At 50.9% G+C, this 13197-nt stretch overlaps 4 protein-coding genes across 4 annotated transcripts in view; 2 read left to right on the plus strand and 2 right to left on the minus strand.

Moving 5' to 3' along the window:
• Positions 1–4685, plus strand: part of LOC100897402 (coiled-coil domain-containing protein 177) — an 8665-nt gene extending 3980 nt beyond the window's left edge. Inside the window, exons 8-11 of the mRNA XM_003744910.2 lie at positions 3562–3643; positions 3733–3840; positions 3924–4073; positions 4467–4685. Of these exons, the coding sequence (XP_003744958.2) occupies positions 3562–3643; positions 3733–3840; positions 3924–4073; positions 4467–4685 (559 nt within the window). The remainder of the gene's footprint in view (positions 1–3561; positions 3644–3732; positions 3841–3923; positions 4074–4466) is intronic.
• On the minus strand, positions 234–2158 carry Maf1 (repressor of RNA polymerase III transcription Maf1). Its single transcript, XM_003744822.1, has 4 exons — positions 2076–2158; positions 947–1241; positions 604–851; positions 234–477 (listed from the first exon to the last, which is right to left on the minus strand). Exons 1-4 carry the CDS (start codon positions 2156–2158, stop codon positions 366–368), a joined length of 738 nt encoding a protein of 245 aa, XP_003744870.1. The 3' UTR covers positions 234–365.
• Positions 4686–7097: 2412 nt separating the features above from the next.
• LOC100897551 (bifunctional peptidase and arginyl-hydroxylase JMJD5) lies at positions 7098–10354 on the minus strand. The gene is made up of 5 exons (XM_018640133.1): positions 10313–10354; positions 8654–9828; positions 8446–8522; positions 8028–8315; positions 7098–7940 (listed from the first exon to the last, which is right to left on the minus strand). Exons 1-2 carry the CDS (start codon positions 10352–10354, stop codon positions 8680–8682), a joined length of 1191 nt encoding a protein of 396 aa, XP_018495649.1. The 3' UTR covers positions 7098–7940; positions 8028–8315; positions 8446–8522; positions 8654–8679.
• Positions 10355–10908: 554 nt separating this feature from the next.
• Snup (snurportin-1) lies at positions 10909–13139 on the plus strand. Its single transcript, XM_003744912.2, has 5 exons — positions 10909–11041; positions 11187–11348; positions 11439–11558; positions 12089–12267; positions 12441–13139. The coding sequence occupies exons 2-5, from the start codon at positions 11197–11199 to the stop codon at positions 12956–12958; spliced, it is 969 nt and encodes a 322-aa protein (XP_003744960.1). The 5' UTR covers positions 10909–11041; positions 11187–11196; the 3' UTR covers positions 12959–13139.
• Positions 13140–13197: the final 58 nt, after the last annotated feature.

Raw genomic sequence — 13197 nt, forward strand, 5'->3', positions numbered from 1 at the left:
GGGCTAAGAGCTATCGGTCGGGATGCTAATGCTAAGGCATGGACCCGAAGCAGCCGCGTCATCGTTCTAATGCCAAAACGACCATAGGCTGCCGGCCCCTCCCCCGAGGGAAAATCGTGAGCCCGCCCCACAATCTAACACTCTGGCAGCGGCCAGCGCCCACGATGAGACGAATACTTCCGACCAGTTGCAAGCGCGGCCCACCGTCGCAAATCGTAGCAGGCGGTAGCTGAAAGGTCTGAGATTCCGACGGAACGCTGATTCTCATGTCCCCGTCGCTGGAGACCCTCTCTAGGCAGAGGACTCTCGCCGACATCGGGGATATCCGGGTGCTCGGAACTCGGGTCTCTCGGTCGACCACTATTTCAGTAAGCTACGGCTTGGGATGAGCTTTGGACGCAATCAACGAGATCGTCCACTCCGAATTCCATTCCCATCGAGTCTTCGTCGTTACTAACGAAGCTGGTGTTTGGGCTCCTGCGAAGACAGAGGATAATCGACTCTGAGTATCCTTCTGATCGGACGGGGAGCATATTTCCATTGGGAAAGGAATTCCTTCGACGAATTGCTGATAGCTCGAAGACGGCATCCTCGAGAACTCACCTAGACGCGGCATGACACGTGAAGAACACGAGTCGTTTCAAATGCCGATTGTAGAAGAAATAGTTGAACGACCACAATGTTCCTTCTTCGCCATAAGGATCAGAGCAGAAATCAGGTCGGTACGAATAGATGACGCAGTCGTTCAGACAGATCTCCTCATCGATCGTCCCCCAGAGATGGTTGCGGAGCCTGCTCTGATAAACGTTGCAAGCACTGGCCGCGAGCTGGGAGTCGACTGCGTTCATCACCTGAGGACAAGCAGAGATTTTTGGAAGAAGAAGCGATAGTCAATCGCGTTCGCCCAGCTTCCAGAATTGACAGACGTTTCGATTATCCTTCTCACCCATTCCAAACTTGGTTCCTTGCTGAACTCTTCACTTCTGGCTTGAGAGAAATCGTAGTCCGGTGCGAACGAGGCGTTCAAAGTCGCTATTAAATGAAATAGGACTTTTCTCGATATTGTATCGCACAATGGGCTGTCCTCGGAGCCTGCAGAGGAAGGTGAAAAAGCCACGACGTCGTGACCCTCCGGTGGTGAGAGGGCTTCAAGTGCGTTTGGTCCGACACCAACGTCAGCATTCAGCGTCCTGAATAGCCTCTTTTCCTGCTGTGTACTTTTGCACGAGTAACTCTCAACGCTGTAAGCCAAGTTCGTTTGCCACTAAGTTTGTTCGCCGATGGAATCACCTCTCGGTGGCCACACAATGATTTCTAGCCCGCGGTATCTGTTCTTGTCCCCAAAGAATTCGGATGAAGGTGCATAGAGAGAGACATTCAAATCCCGGTTTCCTTTTCTCGGTGTGTTTTTCGGGGAATATATCGCGTTCGGAGATAATGCCTCCGAATTGGAGCAGTGCGGAACGTCATCAGAGAGCCCGGTCCCGGTCATTGACATAAGCTCTGGCTGTCCCCATCAACCATATGAGCTGAACCCTTTCTCCGCCGGAATGATCACAACTCTGAGGACGGAGCGTCTAATGCCTAGGCCGTCTTCCTGCCCTTCGACGCATCCCCGTTGAAGTAGTATAACCTTGAGCATCCTCTGACCGAGTGGGTATTGTGAATCGCGAGCTGCCGCAGGTAGACTATTAGTTCAAAAAAGGAGTCTAGGGTTCCCCGTAGGACTGATGCACTGAATCAGGTGATCCCAGAATGTTCTCTGCGTCACTGATAGTACCCGGAAGTGCCCACGATTCAGAGAGAGTCGATAGACGTTAATGCGGAGTTATTCGAGATATAGGGAGTCCCTACCGATCTATCGTCCATTCCCCGGAGAGTCATCCGTCTCAGCCATGACAACAATTTCGAAATATCTTATCGTTGACAGCACGACGATTGGAGAATGATGCCCGCAATAATATTTGATGCATCGAAACGTGCGACTCATCGAAGTAAAGTTTCATCCGTCGCGGGAACCGCTAAGCCTAACGCTTCCGAGAGCGGCGAGCGGTACGAGCTTCCCAACTACTCACCGTCCGAGAATTCGGCAGTCTCCGCACTCCAACTCTAGCTCCGAGTTGAGAGCTTCAAACTTGGCACGTTCGAGAAGTTTCATCGTTTGAAATAATCGGAAATCGGAAGAATAGCAACTTATTCTGCTGAGCCTATTTTTTCAACGATGGAGTCGAGCGTAGACTTTGATTCGGTTGCTTCGTTATGTGGAAACTATTTCCCGGTTCCCTTAATGTCTCACAAAGAGCCACCTCGAAACGAACGTGTCGCGATTGCATTTAGGCCTTGACCTCAGATCAAACTGGCAACGAGCAGCCCCTGAATCGATCAGAGATGCGCTACGATGAGGCGAACGATGCACAAACACAACGTCGGGAAAGCAGTTTACAACTGAACCAGCTCCGGCAGCCGCAGCAGCCGCGGATGCGGCGGCAGGGATAGTGGTCCGAGCGGCGGCAGCAGCACTCAGTGGAAGTCAACCTTAGGGCCTGCGGACCAGTCAGCGCGGGCGAGGACTGCGCGCAGCGCCCTCTTCTGGAGACGATTGTCGAAACAGAGTTGACAGCCGGGACAGCAGTCAGCTGTTTTATTTATGATTGACGTGATGGGATCAGTCATCACGACTTTCTGTCCCGCGGTGCTGGGTAGGAGAAACCACTGCGCCTCGGGAAGAAATCATTCAGCGTTGAATATTCCTCAGAGAGCCTGGACATGTGTTCGACGGCGAAGAACATAAATTTCATCATGTTCGAGCCAAAATTGATTCTTGAAAGCTTCCTGAAAGCTCAGACATCTCGAACATTACTGTGAATGATCGAGACGGTTCAGCCTGATCAAAATCGACTCATTCGCGTAAACAGGGCCACGGAGAAAAGTTTTGGGCCCAAAGGAACATTCCGACGAAGGCTTCGTACGTTCAGTAGAATTCTCGATAAGAAGGCAAAGGAATAAGAGGCACATCAGACGAGGAATATCGAACGCAGAGTGGAAAGCTCCACGATACTTCCGGCTAGGGGGTCCTCAAGGAAGCGCGGGCCCGGGTGGAAAGAACGGCTCTCCCCCTTTCTCTATTAGGGCCTGCGTGATCGTATTTGAGTCTTTTGTGAACTTGCCTGGAAAGCCTTGTGGAAAGACATTCATGATTTCCCGTGTGGTTATAATTAGACCCACACGCATCCCGACGGACGAACTCCGGGAGGCGCAATCATGGCAATGCAGTAAAGCCCCCTTATGACGGCCCTCGAAGGACCGCAAAAAAACGCTTTGTTATGGCCGGGTGTTCCTCATCGTCGAGCAGATTAATTGTATGTAATGTTGATATTGTGAGCCGGAGTCGGGCCACCAGTCCTTGATCTCCGGGCTCGTTATAACGAGGTTTTCTGTATAGCCTTATATTCGGGCGATCGTTTCTGTCCCAGAGATTGCAGTCGTTTAAGGGAATCAGGGCAATATTTCGATATATTCGACCGCAGCAGAAAGAAAGATGCGAGGGACTTTTCTCGACAGGGAACAACTCCACGGTCGCATCAATGTCGCTCGGAAGAATCAGAAAGAACTGGATGCCGCGCTGGACATGTGGAGGAGCAAGGTAAGAAGTAAAGCTTGATCAGCCGAATGATTCCAGCTTTTCAAGTCTCTACATGGAGATCGTAACGTGTCTATCCCGTCGGTTCGAAGGTGAGCGAATATCAAGTGGCATCCAACGCGCGTGCTCAAGAGCGGGTCAAAGAACTCTTGGAGGAGAAGAAACGGAAGGCTCAAAAAGATCGAGAGACCCGCGAGAAAGTAAGGGATACTGATAAAAAGTTTGGACTCGATGAATATTGCCTCACTAGCTGGACATATATTAACATTGAATCGCTTCGCAGTCCTTCCGCAAGGGTCTGGAGAAAGTTGCGGTGCTTGAGGGCGAGAGATTGTCGCAGATGATCCAACGGCTGAGACAGAAAGAACAACGCGCCCGTCAATTCACCACCGAGAAGCAAGCTTTCATTAGTCAGTCTAGAGCTTTGGCAAAGGTTCGTCCAAACTCCCCTCATTTTTCTCCGCATTTCCTCTTATGGCGACTAAACATTTTACGGCTTCATACCTGAAAGTACTTGGCATTGAAATCTTCCATTGGTGGCTCACGATTAGTCTGTTGGGTCACACCAGGGCTTCTGTTCCGGGGACAGATTTCAGCGGGAGCCGCCCTCTCATTTGGCGCTCGAAAAACGTAGACAACTCCGACCACAAGTTACTGCTGGAGAAATCTCTCCCGGGGAAGCGCGGATTTACGAAATTCGATGCATTCGAGATCAGCCGAACGCCGGGAATCCGCGTCCGGAGAGGGACGAAATTCCTGGGATCTGGCGCAGCGCCATGCCTTGTAGATACGTCGGGTCTTAGTCTGAGGAGAACGATCTTTCTAGGCTTCGTCTGATCTTCGAGAACAACTGAAGCTGAAAGCCGATCTGGTTGAAGGAGGACATCCTGAGCGCGTGTCGAGACGAAGACGTGGGAGCAGCTCGACCAGATCCGTGACGTCTACTGCGGACTCGACCACCACAACGACGGCCACCGGATCGCGCATCACCCAAACGTCGATGGTTGCGAGCAGCAGGGCTGCGACCAGCAAAGAGTCCCGATGAGAGTTACTCGATAGATGTTGAGCCTCTCTCCGGCATCTCCTGCCACGCTGCATTGCGCTACCTTCAGACCTCGGAGACGATCCGAGGCCGAGTTCCGCACAAACTCTGATGAACTTCTAGTTCTTGCTTACTCATTTCGGAATATCGCTCGTAGACCTAGAGGAAGACATTACGATTCCCGGAAATGTTATCCGGGAATCCGGGAAGAATTCCCTCCAGAGGCACCCCGTTTTGTACATCTACAGTCAGTCCAATGCTGCCTACAGTATCACTCGTTCCAAGAAATCGTGCCCTCCGAAAGTGTTGATGAGATATTTCCCGCGAAGCATTGTGGAAATTCTCACCGGCTCCTCCCAGAAATGTTTTTTTTCTCGGATTGTACAACCTCCAATGCCATGGCCGGTAACTTTCATACTCTAGATAATAATTGAGGTCAACTCTGGATGAGCTGTCCACGCATTGGAATGGAGATTCGCGACTTCGATTCCACGAGTCGCAGATCCCGAGAACCGTGCCAGAACGCTAGAAAGCGCAGCCGCTGCGGTCTCTTGTGACGTCTCCGACAGAATGCGGGAGATCTGATGTTTTTTACTCGAAGAAACGGTGAAGGCGCCGATGAGCTCACCAGACGAAGGTTCTGTGCCGCGCCAACGAAACTTTCTATGTAGTTTCGCATGAGTCACGATCAAGGCGAGAGTTTTCGGCTTACAATGTTGTATCATAGGCTATACCAGACGTTCTTGTCGAACCATATACTCTCTATCTCGGGGCTCAGGCGGATCCCGAGTTAAGGACTTTGATGAGCCGATCTCAGGCCTCGCTCGCAAGCCGAGTCAATTTACATATGTATCTTCAAGCCGCTCACTCAGCTTGAGCTCCTCACTTCGGAGGCTCTAGGATGAGCGAGTAATGAGCAAACCCTCAAGCTTTTTCTCGGAAAAGAATAGGACCCGGTAAAGGCCGGAGTCCGCGCTTTGATTTTCCGACGCTTCCATGAAAGCCCCTGGATCAGCTGCGTGTCCTCCGACATTCGGCGCCGGAGGCCAAGAGTCCGGAACTCCACATCTGGAGCTGCCATCTACGAAAATGCCAAATGAGTCCGTCGAAGAAGATTCCGCTGGGAATGTATCTGATACTACTCACAGCAGAAATCACAGGGTTACCGTGTTTTTAAGCCAGAAGACGTCGTCGTCACGACTCGTAACATGTCGTCCTACTGTTGATTCTTGCTTGACACCGTCCTCGCGATCCGAGCCGTTTCTCATCGATCTCAGTTGTGTAGCGAGCCTTATACGGAACTCGTTTTATCCGCGCCGTAATCGTCGCACCGCATGATATGCGAGCCTCAGAAGTCGCGAGCTCAGTACCGGGGATTCGACTAATGGATTTTTCCGGAGACCCAAAGACTCCTCTGAACAAACGATGTACCCGGAGATCGCTCCAATGCCTTTTTGTCCGGATCGGAATGTGCTGTTTTAGGAAGAGCGTATCTGGCTGACTCGGCTCCCCTGATCGAGCCCACGAGGGCAGAAGTTTTTCATTCTAGGATTTGGACGTCCCAGAATCGCTCACTGATACCTCCGGTCTCATCCTGATACCTTCCGTTGCTCCGGGACACTTCTTTGGATGGTCACGGATAGTTGCCGCTATCCACAGCTAGAGAGAGATAGACCGTGACAGACATGGTATGCTTGCGGTTTCCAAGGCAATATCGGATATCAGCCAAGCATTTGTCTCCTCAGAGCTCAATGACGGAGGGAACAGCTGAGAAAGATTCGATTCCACAACCCAGAACCTCGTGAATCATTTATGGATATAAGGTCGAAATGCCAATAAAACATAGATCTTTACGGAAAGCGTCTTTCAGAATGAGAAGAATGAATCAAGTCATTTTCCTTCGCGTATATCCCGATTCTAGTCTATCGGTGCCATCAGCCGATTCGGACCCCGTCTCTCAGTGTTTCCTGGGCTTGAAGGATCATGGAGCCCTCCATTGAGCAGGGGTAGGTTTCGATCGGTGCGATTCTCCGATCTTCAGAGGTGCTTCTTGTTGCGACACGTACAAGAACCTCTTCCTGAACCCCTCATTTCCTGGACTCTGGTGAGAGGAGGAGCAGAAGCGTCTCGTGTGCGGGGAGCAGCTGTCGTTTAGAGGTCCTCACCCTCGAAGGCCTCTGCTCCCGTGCTCGATGCTTGAGCCTTTGTCAAGCTCCGAGACAAAATAGTGCGCTCATGAGTCCTAACATCCATCACGCTCAGCTGCTCGTACTCGGCACTCCGCACAATGAGATGCTTCCTTCTCGGACCTGACGAGTTATTTTATTCCAAAATTACCATATATCATAACTACAGTCCGCTTACGGAACACATCGATAAAAAGGAACATTTCTGAGCAGCCGGATCCTCTCACGGGACCGCGCCCGGCGGCCGTATGCATATGACACAGTCCCGACTAGTCTCACAGAATATAGGAACTAAACATCTTAGGCCTAGCTTGGACTGGGACGCCTGCGTCATACTGGTACTGCATCTCAATCTGCGATTTGCCCGTCCTTGGGTAAAGTCGGCCGATGAGTTCCCAAAAACAGTCCTGGAATGTGAGGGCGTCCCAAAAAAATTACCTAGATGGGTAGAATAGACAAGGCGTCCGATTCGGAAGTTTAAAACAAGGACTCGCTATGGGAGGATGGTCTTAAAGGCTCGACAATCTTCGAGAGATCCTCACGGGAAGCTCCGTGGAAACCGGAAATGACCAGGGACTCCCGGGTCAGCCGCATCGACACTTTCGTGAAAACCGTCCGCAATCAGAGGTATGACTCGGAATCACACGAATGAATAAGGTAACTGGACTTTCGGGAAGACCTCATCGGACCTCCCGAAATCGAGAACCATCGAGTAACAGGAATCGGCTCCCCCCGATCTAGAGCTGCGTAAGGAACCGCGCATATCGCTGTATAGTGTACATTCAATCAGCAGGGAGATGCGGGTCTCGGATGTGTGAAGGTGTGGACGATCCGCTGATACCAAAATACAATCTTATCCTAAGGTTGCTGATCGTAAATACACTCGCGCTAACAACCACCCCCCAAAAACTCGATCATATCAATTTTACATTAGCTGTTATAGAGTCGAATATAGGTTGGACCTTGTGACCAGGAGTAGCTTTATCCTGATGCTCTTTGCGGAAGTGTTGATGGAATGATGAGTTTGTAACTGTGCGAAACTGACATATCGGACACACGTAGGGTTTCTCGCCTGCAAAGGATTCGGAGTCGAGCAACACCCAGGCGCAAACATCGTCCTTGAGTAGCGATCAAGCGCATATTCATTCCCGAAACATACCTGTGTGCGTCCTGAAATGTTTCTTCAGCGAGTCGAAGCGCTCGCTCGCATAACTATTGCAATACTTGCAGGGAAACGGCTTTTCCGAACCGTAATGACTTTCGAGGTGGACTTTCAGGGAGCGAGTCGCCACCTCGGTCTGGACACCGCAGAGGTCGCAGAGATAGAGAAGCTGACCTACGGATGTTCTCACGACCGTGACTATGTTGCCAACCCGTTCGACGATCTCAAGATTTGCGTCGAGGGGTGGTCGACTGAGGAGCTCCTCGAGCGTTCCCCCCGAAACCGCTGAAACGGTGAAATCTCGCTGTTATGGAGGTAGACACCAGGCGTTGAGCGGGGATTTGCACGTGGGAACCAGGGGGTATGGGGACAATCAAGCTTTCTGCTGCAAAGCGTTCAGCGGGGCAACACTAACAAGAAGCACGGTGTCTACACTAGTCGCCCCCGACAGCTCGAGGGAGAATACGGCGACCCTTCAGCATCCAAAGAGCTCTGTAAGATATTTCAAGTTAGATGGGTCACGTACTTGTCTACGGTACGCCTTCACACTGGGGGTTCCGACAATTTCGTTGCATCAAGTTATTCGAAGCTAAAGAAATTATCTAGTAGCGAACCTTTCTGACCTCTCGCCGAAGGTCCTCGGCTGGCGTCAACCAAACCAAAAACTAAGCGAGCAGCTGCTCGGGGTCAGGGACTTAACGAAGTGCCACCAACTCTTCGGTATGAGGAGAGCGTCTCCAGGCCCGAGCACCACTCGATGTCCCTTAGCATCGAGGAACTTCGGATATTTACTCGGATCCAAGTTCTCCAAATCGACTTGACTAGTGTTGTGCAGCAAGGGCGAATCGTAGGGGTACAGATTTCCATTCTGATCCGGGGAGAACAAAATTATCAGTTTCGTGCCGAAAATCTGGCAGAAAATATTCTGCCGATCGTCTTGATGCAATGGAGACACCGTCCGACCGCCAAACCAAAAATTGATTTCAGGGTCGGCATCGTTGAGAGCGTAGCAATAATCCGGTATGATAATCTCCCGTTTGAGCGCGGGAACCTGCTCAAGCAGTCCGTACTGAGCCAAGTAGCCGTTCGCACCGAGGTGATCTCTCACGAACGTCTCTACGGTCATCAACTTTTGACCCCATTCGTCGTCGGTATAACGCGATCCAACTTCTACAGGCACAGTCCTCTGGCCCATTGTCTGCAGGAAGTGTCGAACGCTCCAAGTTCTCAACGCAGGCCATCCATCGAGGAGTTCAGAAATTTTAAGTGGGCAACTAGCTTCGATTCTCCTCAATACTTCGCTGACTGAAGGCATCGCCATCTCTTCGATCGCCGGATAATCCGAAACGAGAGACGTCATTGAAGCGGTATCGATCTCTTGTTCTCCGACACTCTTAAAGGCCGAGTCGGGTCGGACATTTCGGTGGCCGTGGAGAATATCGGCATAGTGAGCGAGTCGATTCTCGACAGCTGTGTCCCCTACCGGAGCACCGAGTATCAATCCTTTGTCCAACGCTAGAATCGCCCGGTTTTCGTAGTCGTCGCCGTCTTTTCCGCGGTTCTGAAGATGGCCAGCGGCTAGCATCAAACTCGCGTAGGAGTATAGTTCTCGAAATTCCATTGGCACTTCCCTCCAGGAGCCCACGTTTAATTGCTCCCAAATAGCTTCGAGCAACTGAGTGGAAAGATTTATGGTTCCTGAAGGACTGAGATCTTCTGATAGGAGCTCGCGGAAACATTCAGTGAATGCAGGTCCCGCTATCCGTAATCGATGCAGGTCGACACCGGACAAAAATGACTGAAATGCAAGATTTCACGGTGAGGAAAATCCTTCTGACTCTGTTGTGTGAATTTTTCCAGAGCTCGGCCAGTCATGCCAGATACGCTGGAGAGAAACGCCGTCGAGGCCAGAGTCCGCTGCTTCTGTGAATGGAAACTTTCGAGAGGTGCGGTTTCGGGAATGCAATCCGGCTCGGGTAGCCGAAGTGTAGGGTCCGTCTCGGGTTTCAATATGCCGTGATTGGGAATTCCGAGAATAACCCGATACTGGAAGGCCGTAAGAACGATATCGACTCTAGAAATCTCAGCTGCGGACGCGTTGGATCATACGCCGCGGGAACGACTCCTCAAGCCAAGGACATTCTCGAAGGATTCGCTCGAACACGGAATCAACCGGTCTGGTTCGGTTGGGATCACATGCTCCTATGATTTCAGCTCCCCGCTGACGCGATGACACGGAAAACGTGACGGATTCGCTTGGAAATCGAAGAAGTCCCACTCACCTTCATATCCTTGATGAGCTGATCAGCATTGTAACGATCCATGAGAGATCACGAAGTAGATTCTCAATGCTTCTTCCAAACTCCCTAATTCTTTAGGAGAAGCGAACACACGATCGACCCTCGACGATCCGCGCACCCCAGCTGCCGAACACCTGTTGAGCTTCCGAACGGAACGGAGTGGAAAGGCGGCAACCTCGATAAGATTCGATCTTTCGGTCGATAGAGCGATTCGGAATATTTCGACGCGCAGGACATTCCTTGCGAGCCGTGCGATGCCCTCTCACTGAGAATGGCGCTTTCTCCCGAAACCACACAACAACGTCATATAGTAAAACGTTCCGCGCGATAGATTTCACAGCAAGGAGGTTCCGATCGAAAATCGTAGCAACCGCAGCAGGGTATTCCGGAGCTCTGACACGCGTAACCGCTTCGACCGACGCTCCGGAAGAATATCCATGGGGGCGAACTCTAAAATCGCACGGGCCCTCGAATTCGCGGAGTTCCTCGGATCGTAATTGGCGCCGAAGTTGTCGAACTCTCCAAAAAGTCGGAACGCGGTGAATGAATCGCGAACAGATGAGCGCGAAAGAGAACATAACATTCATCTATGGTCTCGAACACATTTTGTTCTGGGTCACGGTCAGAAGTTATTCGATGAGGATTCTGCCCCGACAGCGAGCTGCCCAAATCCCGGAAGAAGTTAGCAATTTCCTTTCGAAATCACTTCAGGTCAGTTTCTTCCTCGTCGCGGTATTCGCATGCCGGTTCCCGCTGAGGGACTTCTCTATCTCACTTCTGCATCAGTACAAGATCTGCTCTCATAAAGAGGACGAGTGGTTCTCATCCTGCTCACTGTCGAATTTTTCTCCTCTAGACACCCGGAAATGGAGGACTTGATCGAAAACCTAGCCACTGATCTCTCCGTAACAAGCACGCCGTGCTCATCGATACCGGCGAGGTTCGATCTCTTCAAAAAGAAACCCTGCCATCAGGAATCGCGCCGAGCTGAGTTCTTGTCCAGACAGAAAGATAAAAGGTAAATGTTCGATGATGGCCGAGTTAACCCGATTTCTGCGGGAACGCCGTGCAATGCAGTCTTGCGCTACGTTGCTCTCTGTGTTTCCAGGTACGATGCGCTCCAGCATGCAAGAGATCTGGCTCAAGGGTTCTTCCCCAAGGGTCAGCCCAGTGAGAAGATGGATAGCAGCGATTCCGAGGAAGGTGTCAAGCCACGGCGTCCTCCGAGGTAAGGCGAGACAGCTCCCCGGGGATATCTATATTCTAGAAAAAGTGGAACACGTTGCCGTGGCCGGTTTTCGGAAAAGCTCGCCTCGGGCTGGGAGCTTCCTCCGTAGAGAAACGAGCTTCCAACGTCCGTCGTGGGCGCTAGAATCTCATTAGCGGTATAAGAGCATCGAGGTAATCGATGAGATGTCTCTCGAATATATTCTCAACCCGGCATCCGATATGACTTCAATTATCATTCGTGCAGCCGTCGACTTTCTCGGACTGGTCTCAATCCTATGGATTCTCAAGAGAAACGACCTGACATATTTCCCCGAGCTTTCTTTCCTCTCGCAGCTCGCGAACTTGCTCCTTGGACTCCCAATCGCCTGTCTCTGATACAAGCGTTTTTCAATCAAAAGAGCCGCAGGGAATGCATCGCGAATTACATATCGATGCCCGGGCGGCCATGAGAACGACTATGCTCTCTAAATTGGTTGACGATGGGATGCTCTCAAGACTTCTTGAAGCTGAAGCTATTCACTCTTCCAGATCTTACCGAGGTCAGCTGATGCTGTCCGAATGGTTGCTTGAAGTACCTGATTTGAAAGAATATATTGTAGTTCCTTGTCCGAAAGGCAAACGGGCGCTCCTTGTAGCCTCTCAGGGGATTACCAAGCTCTACGCTCGGAATGGCTTCAACCTGCACACTTTCGTGTCCAATCTGCCAGGTGAGAGCTCGATTGGATCGCCGTCTACTGTGGCAAGGAGGGCCGAATTCTTTCCCATGGCACGAAGACGTATACGGATCGTCAAAATTATAGATTGTGTATTGGGCTCATCAAATGTCAATCTCTCCGAACGATCAGAGATTCCGTCATTCACAAGTTTTCAATTTTCTCAGGAGGCAGCCTCAACAGCAACCGACAACTGAACTGGAAAGCGAACGACTTTACTATATTGGATGTTGTGTATAATGATAGCGTGAAAACCTGTTACATATTGGATCTCGTCGCTTGGCGATCGAAGCCCTACTACGATTCGGACACATGTTTCCGCTTTTACTGGTTGCGAACACAATTTACGGAATGCGCGGAGCAAATCGCCTCAGCGAAACGAAAAATTAAACTCGAAATCGTACCTAGTTTCGAGTGGAACAAGGATCAGCTTAGCGAGCTCCTACAGGCTGAGAAGCCCCCATTCGAAGCGGAAATCGACGGCATGCTCTTCTATCACAAGGATGGCCACTACATCCCCGGATGCTGTCCTCTGGTCGGTTGGCTTAAACCCTTCATGATCACCGAGGTGTTGGGAATAGATGTCCATCCTAGATTTTTGGAGGAAATACCGAGCGGCTATACTACCCTCAAAGACAAAATCACAGAGAAAGAGAAAGAACGATCGAGCGGTTCGCGACCATGAGGTCTCGGCGAGTCCGCTTCTTTCTGTGGGGTCAACACTGCGTAGCGGAGGTTGAAACCATGCTGAACATATTCATGTATATACTTGTAGGGATGGGGAAATCCATGGAGAGTTAGGAATGGCTGATTCAATCGCTTTAAGGAAACTCGGGTAAAAAGTCACTTGTGAGTCCACCGTTCGGATGGAATTCCCGGAAAGTTTCTTTGTGTTTGACGTAAAATAAATCACAGGGCTCGTAT

This window comes from Galendromus occidentalis, unplaced genomic scaffold (assembly GCF_000255335.2).
Source record: "Galendromus occidentalis unplaced genomic scaffold, Mocc_1.1 scf7180000077475, whole genome shotgun sequence".
Classification (NCBI taxonomy): Eukaryota; Metazoa; Arthropoda; class Arachnida; order Mesostigmata; family Phytoseiidae; genus Galendromus; species Galendromus occidentalis.

What these genes read in the sequence shown, in the direction of transcription:
- Snup (XM_003744912.2), top strand. Translation starts at nt 11,197, where the DNA reads ATGGAGGACTTGATCGAAAACCTAGCCACTGATCTCTCCGTAACAAGC. An exon ending in TCCAGACAGAAAGATAAAAG is followed by an intron (nt 11,349 to 11,438) that starts GTAAATGTTCGA and finishes CTGTGTTTCCAG; the next exon opens with GTACGATGCGCTCCAGCATG. An exon ending in TTTCGTGTCCAATCTGCCAG is followed by an intron (nt 12,268 to 12,440) that starts GTGAGAGCTCGA and finishes CAATTTTCTCAG; the next exon opens with GAGGCAGCCTCAACAGCAAC.
- Maf1 (XM_003744822.1), bottom strand. Translation starts at nt 2,158, where the DNA reads ATGAAACTTCTCGAACGTGCCAAGTTTGAAGCTCTCAACTCGGAGCTA. An exon ending in GACTGCCGAATTCTCGGACG is followed by an intron (nt 1,242 to 2,075) that starts GTGAGTAGTTGG and finishes CTTGGCTTACAG; the next exon opens with CGTTGAGAGTTACTCGTGCA. An exon ending in AGGAACCAAGTTTGGAATGG is followed by an intron (nt 852 to 946) that starts GTGAGAAGGATA and finishes GCTTGTCCTCAG; the next exon opens with GTGATGAACGCAGTCGACTC.
- LOC100897551 (XM_018640133.1), bottom strand. Translation starts at nt 10,354, where the DNA reads ATGGATCGTTACAATGCTGATCAGCTCATCAAGGATATGAAG. An exon ending in AGCTCATCAAGGATATGAAG is followed by an intron (nt 9,829 to 10,312) that starts GTGAGTGGGACT and finishes CTTGCATTTCAG; the next exon opens with TCATTTTTGTCCGGTGTCGA.